The sequence below is a fragment of the Malus sylvestris genome, chromosome 15 (genome assembly GCF_916048215.2).
Source record: "Malus sylvestris chromosome 15, drMalSylv7.2, whole genome shotgun sequence".
Classification (NCBI taxonomy): Eukaryota; Viridiplantae; Streptophyta; class Magnoliopsida; order Rosales; family Rosaceae; genus Malus; species Malus sylvestris.
In genome coordinates this window covers 9,070,218-9,095,275 of record NC_062274.1, presented here as the reverse complement: position 1 = coordinate 9,095,275, position 25,058 = coordinate 9,070,218, and the positions used below count along the sequence as shown (strand labels likewise).

At 38.7% G+C, this 25,058-nt stretch overlaps 4 protein-coding genes and 1 pseudogene across 4 annotated transcripts; 1 reads left to right on the top strand and 4 right to left on the bottom strand.

Annotated features, from left to right (window-relative positions):
* Positions 1-723: 723 nt before the first annotated feature.
* LOC126601725 (E3 ubiquitin-protein ligase KEG) lies at positions 724-4,873 on the bottom strand. The gene is made up of 5 exons (XM_050268474.1): positions 4,693-4,873; positions 3,497-3,870; positions 3,307-3,398; positions 2,738-3,211; positions 724-1,945 (listed from the first exon to the last, which is right to left on the bottom strand). Exons 2-5 carry the CDS (start codon positions 3,860-3,862, stop codon positions 982-984), a joined length of 1,896 nt encoding a protein of 631 aa, XP_050124431.1. The 5' UTR covers positions 3,863-3,870; positions 4,693-4,873; the 3' UTR covers positions 724-981.
* A 2,884-nt stretch (positions 4,874-7,757) lies between these two features.
* LOC126601727 (ATP synthase subunit b', chloroplastic) lies at positions 7,758-8,697 on the bottom strand. The gene has a single exon (XM_050268475.1). It carries the CDS (start codon positions 8,543-8,545, stop codon positions 7,895-7,897), a length of 651 nt encoding a protein of 216 aa, XP_050124432.1. The 5' UTR covers positions 8,546-8,697; the 3' UTR covers positions 7,758-7,894.
* Positions 8,698-9,107: 410 nt separating this feature from the next.
* LOC126601726 (uncharacterized) lies at positions 9,108-11,509 on the bottom strand (annotated as a pseudogene).
* Positions 11,510-12,719: 1,210 nt separating this feature from the next.
* On the top strand, positions 12,720-15,638 carry LOC126602636 (probable pectate lyase 1). The gene is given in 2 exon segments (XM_050269555.1): positions 12,720-13,071; positions 14,848-15,638. Coding segments are annotated over 2 exon segments (1,032 nt in total). The 5' UTR covers positions 12,720-12,830.
* A 3,170-nt stretch (positions 15,639-18,808) lies between these two features.
* Positions 18,809-22,711, bottom strand: LOC126601620 (UDP-N-acetylglucosamine transporter UGNT1). The gene is made up of 10 exons (XM_050268347.1): positions 22,402-22,711; positions 21,973-22,049; positions 21,558-21,722; positions 21,324-21,457; positions 20,905-21,035; positions 20,762-20,806; positions 20,542-20,639; positions 19,762-19,869; positions 19,371-19,427; positions 18,809-19,281 (listed from the first exon to the last, which is right to left on the bottom strand). Exons 1-10 carry the CDS (start codon positions 22,562-22,564, stop codon positions 19,207-19,209), a joined length of 1,053 nt encoding a protein of 350 aa, XP_050124304.1. The 5' UTR covers positions 22,565-22,711; the 3' UTR covers positions 18,809-19,206.
* Between the last annotated feature and the right edge of the window lie 2,347 nt (positions 22,712-25,058).

The following is a 25,058-nucleotide window of genomic DNA, read 5'->3' as shown; positions in this document are numbered from 1 at the left end:
GTGGCGGTATATATGTGCCATGTAAGTCCTTTCTCCTCGTTAGACCAGGGTGTAACTAAGTTTGGATAAAAATAATGTACTTATAAGATAAAAGATCAACAGATATTCCTATTTTCTTTGTTTATATTCGATTCCGTTGTGCCACAACTTGATTTTCTTGTACTTGAAGTTAGTTTCACATGGAAATTTCGTGGAGAACATTAAAAGAGTGAGACCTAAGATAATTGAAAGTCTCATGGTTACATGTGCTTTATGTTTTGTTTCTCAATTAATGAGTGAAGAGAACAAAGAGTGACATGCGTGTTAAAGTAAAACTCTCATTGCAAGCAAAAACCACATGCCAAGCATCTATTAGATAGGCAATGCACTTTTGGACACATAACAAACGGAATTGGATTCTCTCTTGAGCACAAGCTCAGGAGCCTCATGCCCAGCGCACGTGGACCGTTGGATTTTGATACAGCGGCTACAAACAGGAGCAGAAGGTTCCTTTAAAAGTTATAATAATTGTAGCCGTTAGATCAAACTCCAATAACCCACGTGCGCTAGTCAGCAGGTTCCTGAGCTTGTGCTCAGGAGAGGATCCAATTCCCATAACAAACACCTTGAGACGGTGATGCCACTAAAGCCACCCAAAGCTACGTCCCAATTGCAAGAAAGAATCTCTCAGGCGCGATTGTCAGGTTGTCCTTCACCAGTTTCCCGGAAATAATCTCCATAAAATTATGGATATAAGCTTCCAAGATAATATTAAAATACAGTAGAGATGATCAACACAAATTAGTTTAACATATATACATTTATATATACATAGAGAGCGAATATGTTTGCCCCTAAATTCGACAGTGGTCCGGTTTGTAACGCTGTTCTCCAGCTTAAGTTAAACAGTAAAATGCCCTAGTGATACCCAACAAACTAGTTGCAGCATATATGTATGGTTGAACTTAAAATTAGTTCTGGGCAGATGAACTGTGCATGAAACTACCGAGCAGGACCGGTGGTAACACCTTCTCTGAAAAGGATATTTTTCATATTAGGAGGAATCCACGCCGGGTTTCCAGAATTCTGACCATCGGTATGCTGAATCTCATTCGGAGTAGCACCGCTCTGTTGCTTCTTCACCCTGGACCCCCCCGCCTTTGTTCCAACAAAAATGCCTAGCTTCATGGCTGTAAATATGCCCAATGCAACCAGAAGTGGCCTCACTGCCCAATGAAAATCCTCAAGATGTTGGTACTTCTTCACTATTCCTGGACATGTATCAAACGTAACCAATTCCACTTCAGCAGGATCAGCTACAAAGGTTGAGTTCTCTTCCCCAAAGGTCAGCATTCCCGGGAACTTGACAACAAGGCACCCATTTGGTAGGATCCACGTTATTTTCCCGGTGGCCCATGTCCCTTTCCTCTTACGGGGCCATTCAAATCGAGGGCTCAATACATTAGCTTTCAGCTTGACAAACTGACCCACACAGTAGGACTCTGCCATCTGAAACTCTGAAGAATTTCCCTTCCAGAGAGTTTCCAACCCTATAAATCCAACAGCTACATTACCATCACGATTGATGGAATGAAGAATACCTACTGGTGAGTGTTTCTTGTCTTCTTTCTTCAAGCGTACCCAATCACCAGCTGCCAAGCCAAAAGTGACCCGCTCCAGAGTCGAAACATGAACCCTCAGTGGGTCATGGATGCCATGGACTCTCACCAAATCAAACCCATGTTGATCTGCATCATGTTCGACACCCACTACTGTGCCTTCTGGAATATGCATGTTTTCAGGCTTGCAGCAGTTTGGTGGCTTTCTGGAACGCACCGTGTCACCCACTTGCAGTTGATCCTTTGAAAGGAACCACTCAGTGTAGCCAATGCTACTCGATTTTTCCTTGATTGTTCTTATCCCAAGACCCGTCCAGTCTCCATCACTGGAGATTGTACTCTGCAAGCTGCTAGTGTGGTAGCAGTTAATATCAAATATGTAAAAGTGGCGAACAGAACTTTTCTTTATGCAATGGTTTCTTCAAAACACAACTAAGCAGAGATAACCCGACATGCAACTTCTCATATCAATTATGGAAAATGAAATGTTGACTTCAGTCGGAAAATATCATTGTAAAATGTTTTTATTTTCTATCCAATTTTTACTTCCTATACAACTACAGTAAGTAGTTCATAAGGTAAAATTGCTTCCACAACCACGTAATAATCACATGATAATTACTTAAATTAAGCAATAATATCTATCGGAGAATAGGATTCCAGATCAGGCATATGACCAAAAAAAAAATGCAATTAATATATTGGAGATTTCACCCCTAATATCACCGAGGCCATTTGATAAAACCCCACACCTGACGCTAGATGATTAAGTGGGGACAATATCGGTGATATTGGTGGTGGACCATGCTGGGCTTATAAAGTTTTCAATATCAAAAAGCTTGCATAGTTTAATCTGACTTGCCACAAGAACCATCAAGATTTTGTTTGTACTTTGTAAAATGCAAGCGTATTCTCTAGATGACGATGCTGTTTATGGTGGACCTAAAAGATTGCTTATACTGAGAAAAGGGGTCTAAGTTTACAGAAGTATTGATCCTACACTAGACATAATGAAGTGACCTGCTTCCTATGCATTAATTCTTATTTGGGTTAGTAAGAAGAATGACATTATTATATGAAAAGAACTCCTCTTCTCAAAGACTCAGAACAAAATTATAAACATAGTAGAGGAACCATACCTTTTGAATAAAGTCAATATGTCCGTTATTAAAGGGCGACTCCTCAAATCGTACTCAAAGCAACCAAGAAGAATATTCTCTATTGCAGGAGGAAGGCCACTTGGTATGTCTGGTTTTTCTTGCTTTCCAACAACTAAATAAGATATTTCATCAACAGATTTTCCGCCCCAAGGACGGACACCGGTCAACATTTCCACAATGCTGCACCCAAAACCCCACGAGTCGGTCTCAAAAGATATTGGACCTCTTACTTCTGGTTGCCATTGTTCAGGTGCCATGTAGTTTGGGGTTCCAATCCTCCGAGTCATATCTGAGCTTATCAATGGTACGCCAAGCAATAGATAAGGAATACCAAAATCACCAAGAATTGCTTGGTCCTTTTCATTCAGAAGAACATTAGAAGGTTTAAGATTAAGAACCAAGATGCCTTTGGAGTGTAGTTCAAGAATCCCCGCAGCCAAACCAATCCCATACCTGTAACCAATAGCACAAGTAAAAATCGAGCACCAAAATCTTTGGGAAATAATAAACTTAAGCATTGCTAATGGTCTAATCAGGACCCAACTAACCTCAAAACATCAGGAAGTGAGAGCTTCCCTCCTCTGAGTTGTGCCATTTTGTCACCAACGGATCCCTCATATAATCTCATGATGATGCATATCTGAGTGCACAAACCCAAATTGCTTTTAGCAAGCTAGAAATCATACAGGCAGGACCGAAATCTCCTTATAGTGCACGAAATACATAAAAGTGTCTCACCTTTCCACTGATGATTGAAGTTCCATATAGCCAACAAACACCGCCAACTCCTTGACATTTGTGAAAAATATCAGCCAGTTTATCCAACACAGCCCTCATGTTGTCTTCTTTGATTGAATGGAACATCTTGATAGCCACCTCATGATACTCATCATAATCTTCTGTTGACTGATGATGGGTTGCTAACCAAACATCACCAAAGGGTCCCCTCCCAATTCTGTGTCTAAGTTTCAATTTTACAGGTTCAATCCAAGGACTTGTCTGTTCTGAAAAGGCTCCAATAGTTCTCAGGCCATCAGAATCACGATCTAAAAGCTCGTACTCAAATGAAGCTGACGGTTGGTTAGCAACAACTTGTTTAGCCATTTCTCGACCTGAAGACAATGCAAAATATTGCATGGACGCCACCATCACAAAAAAAAATTAACACAAAATCATATAAATACATAAATACACAAAAACTCCTATGATCTTCTCATCGCAAGACAGCAGATAGTTTTTGTAAACAGAGCTATGCCACTGATTCACTGAACCAAGGGCGAAGTAGCACACTCAGATATTGCAAACTAAAAGCGTATGTTAATCAAATTATTTGGGACTATATCAGGTCCCCTTCCTTCTTTCTTCATCTAGCCTACATCGATAGAGGACTCATGCTCAAAGGGACTACAAGTGAACCGACTGCGAACGAAAATACACGCAATAGTTGCACATACAAAGCAATTCAAACGCTGAAGAAATCAATGGAAATGGGATGCATAAAAAATATGATCACAGACGTTGTATTTAGGATTTTCTTAACCAGAAAACCCAGAGAGCTAAAATCCTCACACTTCATAACTAAGCATTAATCAGTTGTCTTCCTTCATCTGTTCTTTTGACCCAAAAAAGCATCAAACTTTATCTCCCTTCAGATTCTTCAATTTTCCCAGAAACCAGACCGACTCTGTTTGGTTACTGGGAAAATTTAACTCCACCGATTCACCTTTCACAATTTTTTGGTAACCCATTAACGCAAAAGTTAATTGGGTTCCACCGATTTGATCATTCCCATGACAAACTAATCAAACAAGAGCCATATAGCACAATGAAAAAATTTCAACGGAACAAACAGAGACTAAAAGCTAAAAAGAATACCATAAATCCAAAAAAGGAAAAAGAAAAAGAAGAATTAATGGAGATTAATAAATACTCACTGAAACTTGGTGATGAGCTCCGATGAGTTTGATATTTCGACGAATTTAGAGTGAACTTTACATACGTAACACACCACTCAGTCTGAGAGAGAGAGGTCTGGAATCTGAGAGAGCTTCAGAGAGAATGAAAGAGAGAGGGAGGAGAGAGAGAGAGAGAGAGAGAGAGTAATAATAGTATATACAACAAACGAAATGAGAACTAGTTCAAGTCCTAGTTGGGCTAGAATCGGTGAAGCTGCTGGGCCCCCTCTTAATTCTCTTTCATTATCCTTTTCCTTTTTCTTTGCCTTTTTCTTTTCCCGTTCGATTATAAGTAATATTCCAAACAAACGATATAAAGAGCAATGCATCGTTGCTCACGAAATCAATTTACATATAGCGAGTTTATTGTCAGATGATATTTTAATTTAGAGTAAAAAAAATTTACACGTAAAACTAAATTATTAAACTAAAATAATAAAGTAGCAGGAAACCAATTCCATGTAAGTATTTTGCTCAAAGATTTGTCTTTAATAATCCAAACTATTATATAACCTGATTTATATGAATTAGATTGATAAGTAAGTAAAAAACTATATTTTCACAATTAAATTTTAACAATTGCGATTGTGCCTTTTGCTGCACGCAAAAGAAGTTTTGACCAATCTTGTTATTCAATCAATCAATCTTGAGCTTGCGGGAAAGAAGCTGAGGAGGAGTTTAAGAAGCAACTAATCACGTTCAATTATTGGATGTTGAATTCAAAAACAAGATGACGGCAAGAAAATAAAAGATACAAAATATAAAAAACGAGGAAGAATTGTTGTTAGTTGGATTGTTTCGTTTGGACACACCTGTCCCGCTTGTATTTTAATAAACGGTGGTGATGACTGATGGGTAAGTTAGTTGTGAGACAAGGGTAAAACCTTTGGAAGTGACAATAATGGTGAAAATGTTACTTTCATTTCCTTCTTCCATGCCTTAATATAATTTGATTAAATAAATACGAAAATATTTTATATTTTTGTAAATGTAATTTACCCATTTGTCTATTTGACTAGCAACCATACATATGTATACATGTGGCATACGTGTAACTGTATTATTGTTTAGGGTTTACGTGCAAAACAAGATGGTTAAAACTTGTTGGTGTTGTGATTGAACACAACTGTGTGATGTTGTTGGGTAAATCTGTCACATTACACATGCGTGATTCCAAGGGTATTTATTTTTTTTAATTTTTTTAAAAAGAAAACAATTGGTAGCAATTCAAGGTTATTCACCTATTACAGGGGTCGGGAAGACTCACAGAGGTATTTCAGCCTTCTCCTGGTCACAAGTCTGGCTTCCACACCAGCAGCGGAATAATTAATGTTTGTCACTTGATGCAACTCGGGTTCAATATTACTACTTTAATCTAAGTCTACATTAATCTAAATCTATCAGAGCAATTCATCGCTTGTCATGGCAATAAATATATTTCTAGGCTCATTGTGAGCCTTATTTATGTTCAATAAATAAGATTTTGACATGTGCACAGCCGCACATTGGTGAATAGATAAAGGGAAAGCTGATTCTGCAAGTCTGCAAATCACATGCAGCAATATAATCCAAAGGTACATATTGCTCTTGTACGAGATCTCCTCTTGTACCGAAGCCCTGTTCCTTTGGGCCCAGAAAATGTTGAAACCTACAGTGATGCATCTTTGCTTTATTTTGGGCCGAACGAATAACATTTTTTTCATGTTGAAACCTATGGTATTCACAGGCATCGGGATACCAAAAATTTTATGATGGTCCAATGTAAAGGATATTCCGAATCTTTTTAAAAAAATTTAGGGCTTGTTTGGTATCTTATTTGAAATTTTTTATAATTTCTTAAAACATTTTTTAAGAATTTTTCTTGAAAACAATTTTCTTTAAAACTCAAAAACTTGTTTGGTATGCGATTTAAAATTTTTAAATCTTACAACTTAAATTGGACAAAAAGATCCATAAAAAGGGGGTTGAGAGAGAGAGAGAGGAGAGAGGAGGAAAGAAAGTGAGAGATGATTGGAGGAAGGAGAAAGAAGTGGGAAGATCGGAGGAGATAGAGAGGAAGAGGAGTGAGAAAAAGAACAAGAGAATGAAGAAAGTGGATTAGAGGAGAGACGAAAAATGTAAAAAACAAAAAAAAAAAAAAAAAAGAGAAGGGGGAGAGAGAAAGAAGAAAAGAGAGATATATTTGGAGTGAGATGGGAGGAGAAAGAGAAAAGAAATGGGTGAGTAAAACTTTAAAAACTCATTTTTTGTGTTTTTAGATAATAAACTATATTTTTTAGTTAGTCTTGAGTTCAGTTTTTTAAAATAGTCTTACCAAACAAGTTTTTAATGCTTAAAACTTGAAAATTGTTTTTGAGTTTAAAAAGTTGAATTTAAGTAGAATACCAAACAGACTCTTAGATTCTTAAATTTTTGTTTTTATCAATGGTTTAATGATAAAATGCCCTAAGTGCCCGGTCTTCTAGAGCATCATAAAAAATCACTTTGAAACAATTTCAATTAGCGTATGGGTAAACAAAACTACCACTAATTTCTTGAAAGGCCCATTTTACTTCTTACATATCTTTCTAATTTTCGACCGTCATATCGGATGAATTGAAGAAGATCAACGAATAGAAATTAACAAATGATGTGTGATAAATAATTTGGGATGTGTAGATAGCACACCCTTTCTTGAAATGGACAATGGGAAAGGTGCAAGGAGTAGAGCTGACGGGTGAGTAACGCGTAAGAACATGCCCTTGGGAGGGAAACAACAGGCTACTAATATCCGGTAGGCTGAGGAGCAAAAGGAGGAATCCGCCCGATAAAAAAAATTTCAGGTAGCAAAACATTCTCTAGAATTTCTCTTTGATTCGAACCCACAGCTGACAGTTCTATCACTCACTGCTCTATTCTGCTCACCTTATACATCCAACCCGATCTACTTCCATGAATCGGGTTCACGGCCACCGAAAATCCTCTCCAACACTGTACAAATCCCATGAATCCTTTCTTCCCACGGTTATTCAAATTACACATCCACAAACTATTAAACCAGAACAAGAAAAAACACAGTAATTTCATTCAATTAACATACAAATATTATTATTACAATTATATAATCATAGACACAGCAATCCGATTTCCCATTTGCCCCCATTCCAATTCACACCTTACGCGAAAAACAAACCCAAGAAACTCAGAGAGGAAGGACCTTCTTTACAATCTGGTCACTGAGATTGGCAATCTGTGAGTCAAGCGCCTTCATGGTCTCCTCCTTCTGCTCCTCCAACTTCGCCAACGCCTCCTGCAGCTCCGCCTCCACCTTTTTCCTCCCCTCCGCCAACTTCTGCTCCACCTCCCCCTGCGTCTCCTTCTTCATCTTCGTCAGCGCCGCCGATATCTCCGCCCTCGCCGCCCTCATGATGGCGATGCCTTGCTCCTCAAGCTGCTTCACCTCCTCCGACGTGTCCTTCACGCTCCCCAGCTTCTCCCTGATGGCCGCGTCCCTCTCGTCCATGAAGTTCCCCAGTGGGCTGTAGTAGAGCTTGTCCAGCGCCACCATCAGCAGCAGGAACTGCACCATCTGGATGGGGAGGGTCAGGTCGAAGTCGAACAGGGCCGCCTTCTCGAATTCCTCCGCCAGGGACGGTGGCGCCAATGCGAGCGAGGCGGCGGCGATGGCGGAGAGGGAGGAGGATAGGGATACCAATTGGGGCTTTGTGAGCTTCGGGAGGTTTGCTGGCATTTTGGGGATGGAGATTTGGAGTGGGATTCTGGGTTTTGGGTTTGGGGTAGAAGGGGAGGAGGAGATGGGGACTTTGGAGGAAGCCATGATCATGTTGGCCATGGCGGAGGACTCTGCTGGTTCCTGTGCTGTTCTCTGGATTTTGGGATTTTGAGAATTCTTTGGGATTTTTGGATTTGGGGATTTGAGGGGTTGTGAATTTGTGAGGGTAAATCTTTGGGGAGGGCTATCTCAATTCCTTGCCACACATTTACGAGGATTTTATGGATTCAAAAGGGGGAAGGAGTTTGTGGTGAGTGATGAGTGGCACTGTGACAGTCCTACATGAGGACCCAAAAAGTTGGCACCTTGGACACAAATATGAAATAGCCCATCATCCAAACCTGGTCCAGGCCCAAGTAGGTTTTGAATCCCAAGTATGGAGAAATTGGAGTCAGTGTGGAATTCAACAGTGGCGTCATTGTAAGTCAAATCACACTTATATATGGGAAAGCAAAAACACATAGCAATGCGTGATTGATTTTAAGTTGTGTAACTACGGCATCCCTGGTGCAGGTAAGTTTCTCTCGTCACGAAGCTTTGAAAAGAAAATCCCTCCTATATGTACATTGACTTGGCTCCAAAACCTTTACAGCTACACTTTTCAGGTGATGAGAATGGGAGCAGTAGAAAATGAAATTTATATAAGCGGGCAAATGACTGTAGAGTGTAAGGCCTAATGTAATTTTAATCATACTATCTAATCAATTTAGGCCCGTAGCGATAGAAACCATACTGTAGCGCTAATCTGTTCTCCAAGTATCCCTTCGACTAGACCGTTTATCGCGTTTCTCGAAACAAAGCACAAATATCTTCCTAAACCCAAGCAACAACCCACTGGCTATGCTTGGCGCCCAAGTTCTTTTAGATGTTGTTCCTACAGCTGACAGTTTGGAGTATGGAAACCATTCTCCCAATAAGAAGGGCAGCCTGCTCTCATTGTGTTCGATAGAAACTTCGTCATCGCAATGCGGGTACTTTGGATTCTTGATGTGATCAGAATCATAACATACCTCGTCATTCTGTTCTACGTCTTTGCCATTCTCTTCTTTCTCAATGTCAGTCGGGTCTTCCTCTTGAAAGCTCAATGATCGCAACATTGACCTGCACATATTGAATTGACAAGTACACAACACGATTGAAAAATAAAAGACCAGCAGAGAAACGCGGTTAAGAAGCAGGGCCTGGCAACGATGGTTCCTATTATCTGTGTAGGGAACTGCGGTATTTTCTTTTTTTTTTGTGCTAAAAATTCTTATAAAAGAGAAATGGCAATAGGGAGAGCCTCACGTTGTGTTTTGTTTTAAAGCAAGGAACCCTTTCTTTGACGATTGGCTCTTTGTCATGCTGTAGTTGATTGAAACATGCCGGACAAAATGCAGCTGCACATACCAAACAACACCAGTTGACATACATGAAGACAACACAATGTTATCAGACTCTTAAGTAAAAGACATGCAGACATGGGGGAGGACGCGGGATAGAGGAAGTGAACTTGGAGTGGCAAAATCCAATTAAACAACCCAAATTACCAACGATCAATTTCAAGGACACCAAACCAAGCATAATAGTAGCCAACTGGATAAACGATAAATTTGATCTGCCGCATACCTGATCACCGTCTTTGATGCCATAAAGTTTGATATGATCAGTTTCAACAAGTAGCTTCTGATTATCGTAGCACAAGCAGAAATGACCCCACACATGTGGCCTCCATGAACCATATTTAAACAAGGAACATCGTTAATGATACGAATACGGTTGTGTAATGAAATTACCAACTCAAAAGTATAAAAACTGCTAAGCTTCACATCTGAATGCTAACAAAGATAAATTTCTGTGATTATATGGTTTTGCAGCTTTTGCTTCTCATCCAAAATATTTAAATGGATAAAGTGAACATACCATGAAATTTTTCCTGGTCCCTTCTGTGGCATGTGACTGAAAACGGCCTCGACTGCCTGCTTTAATTCCAAAATAGTGGCTGTCATGGAAACTTGAATATCTGTGAAAGGGAAGATCTTAGTTCATGCAACTCGCCAGAAAAAAAAAACAAGGAAAGAAAGAAAAACATCTCGATTCATGCAATTCTCAACCAGAAAAACAAATAAAGGAACCTTAAGAACAATGTACATATAATGAATTAGATATGAAGAAATCAAATCAAATCAAATCAAATCAATCATATATTGGCCCTGAAATTTTGTGGGGCGAAAATTTGTCTTTCAAAACCAAGGGAACCTTAAGAACAATGTACATAAAATGACCTCCTACATTCTTAAAATTTTCTCAGCAACCAAGCAGGCAGCAACGGGATTAACCATCGTGACAGAGAATTACAGACATGCCTAGAAAATGAAATTAGAAATTAATAGGCGCAATGCACAACAGCAACGGGAAAATTTCAAATACCTTCCCAGGATTAGAATCAAATTGTAATTCATAAGAGAAAATACAAAAAAATTAGTCAGTTTTCCAAAACTTTCTCAGCAACCGAACAAGCCACCAACAATGCACCATAGATTTTCAGAAACGAGAAGAGAGAGAGAGAGTACCGAAGCAAGAGCCATCCAATTTGAGAACGGAGAGCCGGAGAGGCTCCTGAGGAAGCGCGGAGTACGACAAGCTCTTGCGGGAGAAGCCATCGACGAGTAGCAACGGCACAAACGGCAGAGAATTGGAGAGGCCGTTCGATCGACGACCGCCCAACTGGGATAAAATCATCATCGTCAATTCTCAGCGCGCTATACGACATAATAGCTCTACGAATTTCTCCCGGACAAACCCCTCAACCATCGCCTTATACACACAAAAAAAGGAGCTCCAAATTCACCAAAAAAGGACTCAAAAGTTATAAGAAAAATAAAGAGGGATTAGATTCTTAGGGAAGAAGAACACGCATTGTAAGATTAGAGTTTCGGAGCTTTTGTCGGAGGCAATTCCAGACAGAGAGAGAGAGAGAGAGGAAGGAGAGGGAAAGTGAGCGAGAGGGAAAGGGAGAGGGAGATATTTCCCTCTACTTTTTTTTGTTTTTGTTTTTTTTGTAACAACCAATACATCTTAGACAACCAATACCTAAATGATCAAAAGATAGTCCAACGGTCATTCTCTGCTGCCAGAATTTGAGGTACACGAGTTTGGTTCCGTAACAACTTTTGTTAAGAGTAAGAATTACATGGAATAAACCATACTTTTTCTCGGAATTGGTATTGTGTGTTGTGCCTTAACAGAAGCACGAGATTCGGCCATTCCATACTAAGATCTGATGGTATTTCTTTTAATTTAGAAGTAAGAGATCTTAGGTTCGAATTTTATGAATGTTGAATTTGATACCAAATTAGGCTGCTCATTGTGTGTCTTTGCCAAACTCCCCCTCCATGGTGTAAAAATATCGATATACTAATGTTTGTACCATACTTAGGGTCTCCATATTTATATCTTGTATAAATACTCGGGTGACTCAAATGTAATTATGCAATAAATGAAAGGGCAAATATGTAAAGTGATGAGCCCTTGTTCTATAAAAGGACCTATCACTCTCTTCATTGGAGGATGCCAATTTTTAGGCCAATTGCTAGGCCATAAGCCTCACATCCCCTCTCATATTAAGAGCAAAGCTCTCTCCCTCTCAATCCTCTCATAAATAGAGAAATACAATATCAGTCTAGACATAGCCCAAACATTGGGGTGAACCACGATACATCTTGTGTTATTTACATTTCTTGCAGATTTACGGTCAGATTTACGTTGTTTTAAGACCTCCGGTTTTGTGCATCAACATTTGGCGCCGTTTGTGGGAATCGATACGAAAAGTTGTGTCGGTTCTCTTTCATTTTTTCACCTCCACCGTGAATCTACAGAAACCCCCACCAAAACACAGCAGATCTCAGCAGGCTGTTCCCATGGCTGCTCCAAAATCATAGAAAAAAAATCAAAATAACAAAAATCTTCAAATATGGTTCTGCTTCACCTCCCAAGAACCCATATATCCCTCTCCACCCATCTCTCTCTTTTCCTCAAAGCCCGCCACTGGTACTGTTCCAAAGTTAAAGAGAAAGGCAAATGCGAAGGCTAAGCCCAAGGAAGCAGGTGTTTCGACCAAGCCCAAACCCACCATCGGGATTATGAAGCCGATTCCGATTTCTCCAGCTCTGGGAAGCTTCCTCGGCATCAATGAGTCCTTCCGCGTCGAAGCTGTCAAGCAGATCTGAGCTCACATAAGCATAACCACCTCTCCCTCCCCCCCTCTCTCTCTATACCTTCATTTGTATGTGCGTCTTTAATTTCTCTCTGCTCCCACATTCCCTCCTCCTTACAGAGAGAGTCAAAGAGAGAGAGAGGAATTGCAATGGCAGTGTTTAAGGGTAAGAAGAAATGGGTCGGTGCGTTCGTGACGGTGCTTCTCGTGTGTTGCTTCGCAGCTGCCATGGTCTCCGAGATCTTTCACAAAAGCAATGAAGGAACAGAGGAGTTGCAGAGCTCGAGCAACTCATCAATGGCGGCCAGAATGGCTGATGATGATGAAGGATTCAATAAACATGCAGTTGAAGACCCAGAAGAGATTGCTTCCATGGTTGACATGAGTATCCGTCAAGGAAGAAAATATTGGTAATATCGGAAATATCGGTAGTCCGAAAACACGGAAATATCGATGAAAATATCGGGATAATATCGATATCGATAAAAATTACATAAAAACCATGGAAATTGTAAGAAAAACTTGGAAATTTTTATTGAAACTTTGCAGGATGTTTATTTAGTCAATTATCTATTAGTTTATCACAAAACATTGGAAGGAAATGCATTGCACGATGGATTTAACATTATTAAGTTGATTATATAGCGAGCTGACAAACATTGTGAGTGTAGAAAATATGTAGTAATTAATTAAAGAAGTTTAAACACACCAATTGGGGCTTATTGCGGCAAGTTTTTTAGATATTACCTCGCATCAAGTCGTCTTTTGTGTTAATTTGTAATCTTAACTGGTTGTGTTGTGTTGTGTCAATTAGTTAAATTAAGCGGTACATCCAATTGGGGCTTATAAACATTTTAATTCTCCTTAAAAATCTAAGGGCATTTAATCAGGATTTTAAGTGATTCTTTAAAGTTTAAGGGGTATTCGATCATGATTTTTAAGAAATTCATACATTCCAAATGTATTCATTTAGGAATTGATTCGAAGAGATTTTTAAAAAGTTGGGAAACTCGAAAAAATTATAAATATTTCACATGATATTTTAAACATTCTCAAATCGCTTCCTGAAAATTTGAGGGAATTCACTTAAAATTTTACATAAAAATTTTAAAAATTATTAAACTTCATCAAAATTCATAAATTTTTAAATCTATTATAATCCTTTAAAATCTGAATGGAGTAAAATATTCAAATCTAAACCTAATATGAAACAATCACTAAATTACATAGAATTTCTAAACCAAATCTAACAAGGATCAATTACAATTCTAATACGATATTGTAATTACTTGGAGTTTTTTAGGGCAATATGTAACACCCACGCCTATTTATAAAGATATATTTGTGTAATTATCCCCTAAACATTTTAATATATCAAATTGGTCCTCTTTGACTACCCAATCAGGATCCAAAACATTGGATCCCTTTCTTTCTGAAGTGGCCACGTGGCAGCCCCCCTCCACTTTTCTCTTTTCTCTCTCTGTTCCCCCGTGACTCCCTTCTTCTTTTCTTCTTCTTTCTGTTTTCTTTTCTTTTTCTTCTGTCTCCCTCTCGGCTCTTTCTCTCATATCTTCCTCATCTCTCTTCTCTACACCGCAGCACACACACACAAATCGCACGCACCTATCTCCCTGCGCGAGGAACATCACCATCACCATCTCGTCCTCATGGCCGCGCTCCACGCCCTTCGGCACCACCGGCCATGTCAAAGGCGTTATGTTGACTCACCGCAATTTTATCGCCCTCATGGCCGCGCTCCACGCCCTTCGGGTTCTTCGTGGTTGTTCGGGCCGGTGGCTACTGGCGAGACCTTGGTTTTGATGGAGCTCTCTGGTTCGTCTTCGACTCGAAGATAACAAGTTTTCAGGTGAGATTCCATTGAAATTCAGCCTCTGACCGACATCACATATGTTGATTACCTCTTGCATGCGTGAAATTTGAACCTTATATGTGAAATTTAAGTTCAAAATCGTGTTTTTGCAAGGTTTTTGGGAAAAAAATCGGCTCGGGAATAGGCACACCATCTCCGGAGTTCTTCTCCGATTGCACCGTTAAAAAACATATCGCGATATTTTGACGAAAATCATTCAGATACCTATTTAAATATCCATTGCGCGAAAAATCGATAATATCGGCGATATTATCGGCATTTTCTTCCATGGTATCTGTAACAGCACGGAGATGAGGAAGCTGGGCTACTTCTCGTGTGGACCTGGCAATCCAATCGATGACTGCTGGCGCTGTGATCCCAACTGGCATAAAAACCGTAAGCGTCTTGCAGACTGTGGCATTCGTTTTGGGAGAAATGCCATTGGTGGGCGCGACGGACACTTCTATGTTGTCACCGACCCTAATGATGATGATCTTATTAACCCCAAGCTTGGTACTCTTCGCCATGCTGTCATCCAGACCAAGCCTCTCTGGATTGTGTTCAAGCGAGACATGGTGATACAGTTGAAGCATGAGCTCATCATGAACAGCTTTAAGACCATTGATGGTCACAGAGTCAATGTTCACATTGCTAATGGATGATACATCACAATCTAATTTGTTATAAATATTATCATCCACGGCTTGCACATCCATGATTGCAAGCCCACTGGCAATGCTTTGGTGAAGAGCTCGCCTACTCACTTTGGGTGGCGGACAATGGTTGATGGAGATGTTGTCTCCATCTTTGGGTCAAGCCATATTTGGGTTTTCGAATGCCTAGCTGTGATTCTTCTTTACAGCAAGTATAGGAAGGACCATGAACAGTGCTCTTACTTCAAAGTTGTAAGGCGTGGCCTGCAAGGACTTCCCGCTGAAGCATGTATGGGCTCAAAAACAGTTATCCAGACAAAAAGAGAAAAGAGAAAAGAAGATGTATGCCACCTGCTAAAAAAAAGAAAAATGAGGAAGAGTCATAACTTATTATATATGCTAAAAAAATGGAGCAGGGCCAGGGAGGAGGGATGAGTCAGAGAGGGGTGAATTTTATTGGAGCGGGGAGATCAAGAAAAGCAAGTGCTGTCACTTTAGAGAAAAGGAATACAGAAAGCAAAAGCAAGGAAATGGGAGATCAAGAAAAGCAAAAGATAAGCTTCCTATTAATTCTATCACGATTCCTTTTGTCTGCCAGGTGGAGAGACAGAAAGAAAAGCAGAAAGTAAAAGCAGAAAGCAAAAGAAGATAAAATGAAGTAGACATAATTGCGGTGGTGATGGCATGCAGAAAATGGAATTATGGGCGTGACTCATTGAGCAGAGGGTCGGATTTATTTTTGAATGATGTAATTTATTTTTTGTATCTTTCAGAGATATCTGTATAACCCCATCATAGGGTAATAAAAAAAATTAAAAAAAGGCAAGCCCAAAATAATGGGCTAGAATGTTATGTGGAAGGCGAATGCCCATATGCCCAAAAGAGCCAGACCCTCTATTATCACTAACCAGGTGATCAAAAGTACGTCTAGTACTACAAAAAATTATTCGGCAACCTGCCTCTATTATCACCAACCAGGTGATCAAAAGTACGCCCAGTACTCCAAAATTATTCGGCACCTTGTCGTTATTATCACCAACCAGGTGATCAAAAGTACGCCCAGTACTCCAAAATTATTCAGCAGCCTGCCGTTATTATCACCAACCAGGTGATCAAAAGTACGTCCAATACTTCAAAATTATACATAAGCATTACTCATATCAATCGTACATAAACATTCATGAGCATCACTCATGTCAAATCATACATAAACATTCATGACCATCATTCATGTCAACATTCATGAGCATCACTCATGTCAACATCCATGAACATCACTCATGTCAATCAGATTCAAAAGCTTCATTTACAGAGCTCTAGCGTCAAAAACTTCATTTACAGAGCTCTAGCGTCAAAAGCTTCATTTACAAAAGCTCTAGCTTCAAAAGCTTAATTTACAGAACTCTAGCTTCAAAAGCTTCATTTATAGAACTCTAGCTTCAAAAGCTTCATTTATAAAAACTCTAGCTTCGAAAGCTTCATTTACAGAGCTCTAGTTTCAAAGCTTCACTTGCAAAGCTTCACCTACAAAGCTTTAGTGCAGAGTATACAAATACCGGCTCCGAACAACCGCCACTTCGGCCCATACATGGATTCAATTTGAAGTCTCCAGCTAATAGACTCTATTGACTGAAGACTTGGAGGACTACACTATGTACCATATATTGGGCCTCATAAAAAAATACTTAAGGGACTTAGCCCATTATTTTGTGTATTGAGGAGCGAACCCTTATTTTATAAAAGGGACTCCATTACCATTATTAGAGAGCATCGCCGTCTGCTGAGCAACCGCCTCGCCGCGAGCATCAACTCTTAGCCTATCACTTATGTATTGAGGAACGAGCCTTTATTTTATAAAAATGACTCATTCACCATCATTAGAGAGCATCGCCGCCTGCTGAGCAACCGCCTCGCCGCGAGCATCAACTCTTAGCCCAACACTTATGTATTGAGGAGCGAACCCTTATTCTATAAAAAGGACTCCCTGACCATCATTAGAGAGCATCATCGCCTGCTGAACAACCGCCTCACCGCGAGCATCAACTCTTAGCCCATCACTTATGTATTGAGGAGCGAGCCCTTATTCTATAAAATGAACTCCCTCACAATCATTAGAGAGCATCGCCACCTACTGAGCAACCGTCTCCCCGCGAACATCAACTCTTACCCCATCACTTATGTATTGAAGAACGAGCCCTTATTCTATAAAAGGGACTCCCTCACCATTATTAGAGAGCATCGCCGCCTGCAGAGCAACCGTCTCGCCGCGAGCACCAACTCTAGCCCATCATTTTTTGTATTGAGGAACGAGCCCTTATTCTATAAAAGGGACTCTCTCACCTTCAATGCCACAAGCCGAGCCAACCAAGGCAACATAAGCCACAAGCCTAGCAACCTTGCAACATGTGCTACTTCTAGTTGAGCATCATTTCAGATTGGGCACCGCATCATATCGAGCATCAGTTCAAGATGACATCTAGTTACTTCGGCTACACATGGACTGAATTTTAAGTCTCCAGCCAAAAAACTCTTGACTGAAGACTTGAGGGACCACTGTTTGTACCATACTTAAGGCCTCCGTATTTAGATCTCGTATAAATACTCGGATGACTCAAATGTAATTATGCAATAAATGAAGGGGCAAATATGTAATAAGTGAGGAGCTCTTGTTCTATAAAAAGACCCATCACTCTCCTCATTAGAGCAAATCCACCCCTAAGGACTTTGTGCCAACACCCAGCGCATTTATCCACTCAAGTGAACAGTAATATACTCCAGTGAACAGTAATAGGCCAAAGCATCTCCACCCCTAACAAAAAATAGCCTAGTCCATTTTATTAAAATATTATATTTTTATTATAAAATAATAATTTTATTTTTAATTTTTGGATTTATAAAAAATAAAATAATAATAATATCTAAATTTATTAAAAAATTTATGTATTTTTTAAAAGTGAAATTCTTAATTTTTTGGAGGAAAAAACGTGGACCGTTAATAATTTTTTTACATTTGGAAATCCAACGGTCTAGAATAACTAGCCGTTGGATTGGGCCACGTCGCCCACCCGGGGGGAAAGGTTAATGCGCTTGCAAGGCTGGGCCCCGCCTCTGATTTTTCTGTCTGCTACTCACTAGGACGCCCGCGTGTAGAACACACGCCAGGCTTAACAACACAAACAGCCCGGTCCCAAGGTCTGTCAAAAATGGGCTGGTCTGGAGACCAGCTTGGGCTAGGTGCCAGGCAAACACACAGGCTGGAGTGGATTGGCTGAGTCCCGGCCTGTTTTTTCCACTTGGTGCTGGGCTCTTTTTGCTCCGGTGGACTTGCTCTTAGGAGATGCCAATTCTTAGGCCAATTGCTAGGCCATAAGCCTCACATCCCCTCATATTCAGAGCAAAGCTCTCACCCTCTCAATCCTCGCACAAATAGAGAAATACAATATCAGTGTGAACGTAGCCCAAACATTAGAATGAACCACGATACATCTTCTGTTATTTACATTTCTTGCATATTCACGGTTGGATTTACGTTGTCCAAGACCTCAGGTTTTGTGCATCAACAACTAAAAAAAAAAACACGAGCTTGCATACACGCACAACTAATATAATTCCAACAAAAAACCTACGATAAACAGTATATATGAAACTACATTTTGCGTTTACCGTCGCTTCAAAATTTGAGCATATGTGACCGAAATATTGGAAGAAGGGAAAATATTCATGGTATACAATGACAAAGCCCAAACAAACTAAATCAGCAAGCAGCTGCCAATGCCAAATTGTGCAGCCGTTGTTTCCAACACCTGCTGGTTGGTATGGAAGAATACGTACACTCCGTTTCCAGTTAACAGTTAAATCCACCACTGAGCGGATGTCTCCGGTCTTAATACTGCACATCTCACTCCAAGAGCCTCGTAATCGCAATTTCAAATTTGGTGGTGGTGTAAACAAGGGCAGCAACTAATCGTCTTCAGTTGAGAGAACTAGACATTTGTTGAATATGTTACTTCCCTATGAGCTTATAGTAGGCATACAACCCAGAGCCAAGGAAACCGAGAGATTGACCGATAACATTCAACTGCCAAATAAAAAAGTTAAAACGCGTCAATTTCTAAATCAAATAGTGAAAGAGTGATTTTATTAGAGCAGAGAATAGTTTGCACTTACAATATCAAATGGAAGGCCGCCGAATAGCATCCAGCCAAGTCCAACGGTAAAAAAATCCTATAGCAGTTTAGTGACCAGAAAATGTAAGAGATGTGAAATGTTACGTTAATGAAGATATCTGTTCAATATCAGAGTCGCATATATAAACAATGTACCTTTATTCATTTATTTTCTGAATTAAAGTAACTTTCATATCCATTTGATCCATTTACGACATTAAGAAAGCTCAATCAAATGAGCCATAACATAGCTACCTCAATCGCTTCACGTTTTCAAATTTCAAATTATTCACACGCATAAAAGTATGGCCACACCACCTGGAGAAATTCATATAGGCTGCTAACTTATGTTGTCAATACATCTAAGAGACAGAACTATAGGCTACACAAACCTTCAAGTTACCGCAAATTGTCTGCGTAAGAGCTGAATTCAGAGTTGTGTTAAGGAATATGCTGTAATTCAAGAAGAAGGCTAGTATACAGGAACAAAGCAAGACCGCCTGCCAAAAGGAGGAAGAAAAATAGGAAACAACAGTGGATCTCAATCAAAACCACAGAAGTTACTTGGAAGTTATATTTAAGTAATGCAAGAAGAATAAGCTTATTATACTTGAGCAATTGATGTCAATTGAATTCTATGAAATGCCAAAAAACCCGTAGGGAAGATGTAAAATGCTACATGGAGAAAACTTTGAAATTCATTCCGGATGTTCTCAAAACTTAAACTAACATGACGCAACAATTGCAAGTCCAAACACGTCACTTTCACCATATATCAACTATATAACACTAATTCATGTAGGCCACATAGACAGCTGGGGGCGAAAAAAAATCAATGAAGTTCTACATGAAACATGGAAGATTTGTCTTGAGTTATCAAATAACAACATGAAATCAAATATCGCATTAGAACAATATCATAGTCATGAAACCCACGAACCAAACTGCAGGTAAAATTACTTTAAAGAAAACTGGAAAATATCAATAAACTAAACCACCTTTCAACAACGATGCAATAAAAGGGAATAACTGTACCAATCAATAACATATTTAAATAAGTATAGCTTATAGCTTATAAGCTACCAAGACACAAAGCCATGCAAAAAAATATTTTGGACTATTAAGTGTGTATATGCATTAGCAGAGAAGAGTGGCATTGGTAAAGAATGTACCATAAAACCAGGTGAAAGAAGATAAGGAAACTCGATTGTTGCCTTCAAGTCACCACTAATAAAAGTCAAAAACAGCAAAATCGGTCCGCATGTGAATCCTATCATAGAGAAACAATACCATATGTGTCACAGCTTGATTCAATTAAATAAAAATATATATTTTTCCACAAGTTAAAAAAACCCGAAAGGGCACAAGTTGAGTTGGGATGTTTTAGCTTACCGTTACACCACATGAGGCCAAAACTATTAAGGCCACTGGATTTCCCTGACAAAAAGAAACTAACAGTTAATATCTTAGAAACCTGTCAACCAGCAAAGTGGAATCCACTGGATTTCTCCAAAGATAAAATGTTAAAGTATTACCAATACGGGCTATGGTTGCAAGATATACTGCTGTCGTGATGTTGGATAAGAAAACAACACCATAGCCATGGGCATCAAATGACAAATCCCGAGATCCGGCAACAAATGCACCAAGAACAATCAGGCCGACACTGATAACAACCTTAAAATATTCAGTTAAATGAGAAAATCAGGTAGATGGCCAATAAAGTAAACACATAATGTACAACCATTCTTCATCACATTCGCTCATGGGATAATACAAAACTCTCACTCGACCAATTCATGAACACAAACAAAAGTGCCAACAGGTTAGCATTCAGAACTTTCATCCAATCAAAATGTATATAATTCTTTACGTATATTTAGAAGAGCAGATTCTATACATATTATCATCAGCATATACAGAATAAGTTACATACATACAAGGGGTCACTTACCTTCGAACAATGGGAGCTGTATATCTCTGCCCAGCCAAAACATACTCCATAACCATTGTAAATACCACGGTAGTTCTTCTGAGGGTGGTGTACATGGGAACATTTACTCCACGGACAGACTCCATGGTGGCTAGCTTTCAAGGAGAAATAAATGAATGCGCAAACATTAATCACAAATACAAGAAAGCTACTGATCAATAGTTACCCATCAACACTAGATTACAAAATGCGTACCATGTACAGCAAATAAGCTCCTGCAAGAGGAAGGGTTTTCTTCAATGTCTTTAATGGTACAAGTGTTGTGGTGCTGTCGTCAGAAATAATCGAAGATTCACCTACTGTGAAAGAAATCATCTTCCAGCGTCTCAAGGTGTAGAGAAAACCACATGAACATATCATCTGCAGTAGAAACCATAAAAAAGGAAAATGTCTTATTTTTTATCATTAGCTATTCAATATGCAGGGCAAACCATGAAGTTATGCACGAAAAGCATTCAAAACAAAGCCCACTACACCATGAGGTTAGACTGTGTCTTAATTTTGATTAAAGAAATGAACTTTACACAAGAACAGCACAAGAAAGCAGGCAGCAGACTTAAATTCCGACCAAAAGACGAAAGATTAATGTAGGATACGTTTGGGAAAATACCTGAAAAAGTGTGATAACGTTTGCACTTGGAAATTTATAAGACGAGAGAGCTGCCTTGTTGAACATCACCAACATCACTACAAACAAAATGGGAACAATTAACTAAGTTCACATTCTTTAAAAATTTCACACCGTTTGGGATTGCAAATAACTTCTAACCATAAGTGCTTCTGCTAGAAGAGCTTTTATTATAAACACTTTAAAAAAAATTATTTAAGTTTTTCTACCGAACGCTTTTAGCCAATCCCAACTAGGAATGCAAAAAACCCAAATTCATATCAAAACAATCTCGCCCATTAAAGCTTCCAATCTCCTTCAAATATTTTGATATCCAATTTCAATTTCTTTGAAAGTTTGAAACTTTAATTTCTGGGAATCAAAAGCTTTGAAAATTGCAGCATAACAGGATTAAAGGGGCGTGTAATTTACCTGCACAAGCCATGTACGAGATTGCAGCGTAGGCTCCACGTCTGGTCATGGCGGATCCTCTGAAGAGCTTCTCATCGTCGCCAGCTCCGATGAGTCTCTCTCTCTCCTGGTCCCTCGGAGGATCCGACACCGGCAATATCGAATTCTTGACCGAACCCGACATCTCTAATCTCTCTGTCGGAGTCTGTGTCTGTGATCAGAGAGAGTTCAACGTTAGGGAAAGGAATGGGACAAGAATTCAGTTCAAATGGGAGAGTAGAGAATCGTCTGGGGCGGGTTCGAATTGGGCAGGTCAATTGGTCCCTACACAGCGGGTCAATTGGGCTTGGTGGTTTTTAATTTATTTGGTCAAGGGAGTTTTGCTAATTGACGTTTGTTAGATAAATATCAACCACCAATAATAATTTTATATATGCTAATAAATAAATAACAGAGTATTAACAATGTGAAATACTATTGAATATACCAATTAAAAATCGAGGTTTGTGTACCGCAATGTCTTTAAAACTGATATTTTGTTCCTACTCAGTGCTTGTAGTTCTACAGACGTCTGCCTCATCAGGATTCAACGATCTAAGTTAGAATTCTAGCACCAGAAGACTGACTTCTGGCTAATTTCTATGTGGTTCTCTCAGTAAGAAAGTTTAGGATTGTAAAAGAAGAATTTGATGTTTTTGTGTTATAAATGTCATGCAGATGAATGTATATATAATTGGTTTATACTTGTTCGCAACATGTATAAGAATGGGATGTGTCTATTGGAGGTCATCTTTCACGGTGGGGTGCTTTGCTCTGCATTTTTTCATATCAACAACTTCATATGAAAAGATGAGTCTGTTGATAAAAAATTAATTAATTAATTAAATTTAAAAATAATTAAAAATAATTAATTATATCCGAAAATTGTTAATTAAATAATTTAATTATTAGAGCTCAGCCCCATCTTATAAAGTGAAGAAACTTTTTGTAATAACTAATGCGAAATAATGAAATTCCTAATAAAAATTTCTAACAACAAGGTTGACCTGGCAAATGCTGCTTTCTACAACAGCTACTATTCAATTTTCATGGGAAGTTTCTTGAAGTCGTCACCTGACTCACGACGGTGCCGTCCTAGTGAAATGTTCATATCATTGGGAAAATCAATATTCAGTAATTTGGATGGGCATAGTACCTATAATTTTTTCGACCAAAAAAAAAAAAGAGTACCTATAATTTAGTGATTTTTTTCTTTAATTTATAAGTTGAATTTTTTAAAGTCAACTTCACGGAGAGTACATACAGTATTAATTCATGATGTTGGTTCATTGTGTGACTTAGCTCATATCTTATGTTATTGTTGATTTTAAAAATTTAATTTTCTTGTGATGAATAATTTTTAGCTATACACAATTGTGACTCACTTGTGTTTATTTTTTTCGCTGTGCAATACAATTAGTATATAACCATTTTTTCAATTTTTCTTTTATTATTAAGGAGAGGGAGAGTTCGAAAATATGACAATAATCTAGGAAAAGGAATTATGAACCCGAGACGTATGGGTGAACCAAACATTCTATTTAGTGTGATATTGGCTTACATGCTAGACATATTCTCTGTCACGCAACTCTAATTGCAATATAAACAATAATGAAGTTTAAGCATCTTTAGGGGCAACTTCAAACCTCTGCCCGTTTGTTACGTTGGACTGTCTCGGACTGGACTAGCTGCAGGGACTAAGCTGGACTGGCTTAGACTAGACTAAACTGGACTAAAACGTTTGTTGCAGTGTCGGACTAAGAAGCAAAATAGTAAAAACAGTATTGTTCACCAGATTTGTGTTTGCTTAGACTAAGACTACAAATTTTTGTCATTGTGTAATAGAGTAATGCTACAAATCTCATGATATGGGTTAATTGAAGTATATTTTTGCCATGTATCTTATGAATCTTAAAAAAAGAGGACAATTGTTTTGTTTCTATTGTCTGCTAATAGAATTGGGACATACTATTTATAAATAATTGAGTTTAATTTGCAAATATAGCTTGGTTTAAACTCTATCACCCAAAAGAAGAAAAAGAATTATGCCCAATACATGCAACTCCAACAAATACAAGTACATAAGAAGATACTTGTGACAAGTCAATCTTTGCCATTGATTGACTCTTAAAACATCATTCACTAAACTTTCATCCAGGATATTTAACAAAATGCCTGTGAACTATATTATAGCATTCCAAAGTAGATATCCATAATTTACAAAATCCTAGTTAACATTAGCCAAAATACTTTATAGTGCAAAGCTAAGTTATAAGCCATAACATAAGATTGTACGATTAATAAAATACATCTATGTCAAAAGGCATCACATAATATACTCATCCACTTGCTTTGTCGCTTAAAAGCCTTTGGACGAACACTTTCTTGAGTTCCGATTTGATTGCCCTGAACACTCCCACATTTTGTATTTTTTCCAAAATAAGAGACAATGCATCAATTTGATCTATAAGAGAAAGACTCATTGCTTCAAGTTCGTTAGCTATGTCGCTACGATCTGCAGTACCTTGAACTAAAGCTTTAGTTACTATTAGCATCCTCTTCATAAAAATCTTTCAGTCCACTGATAATTGCCTCGGTTCCATCACTTGAATTTCCCACAGCTATTTTCCTCTTTCTTT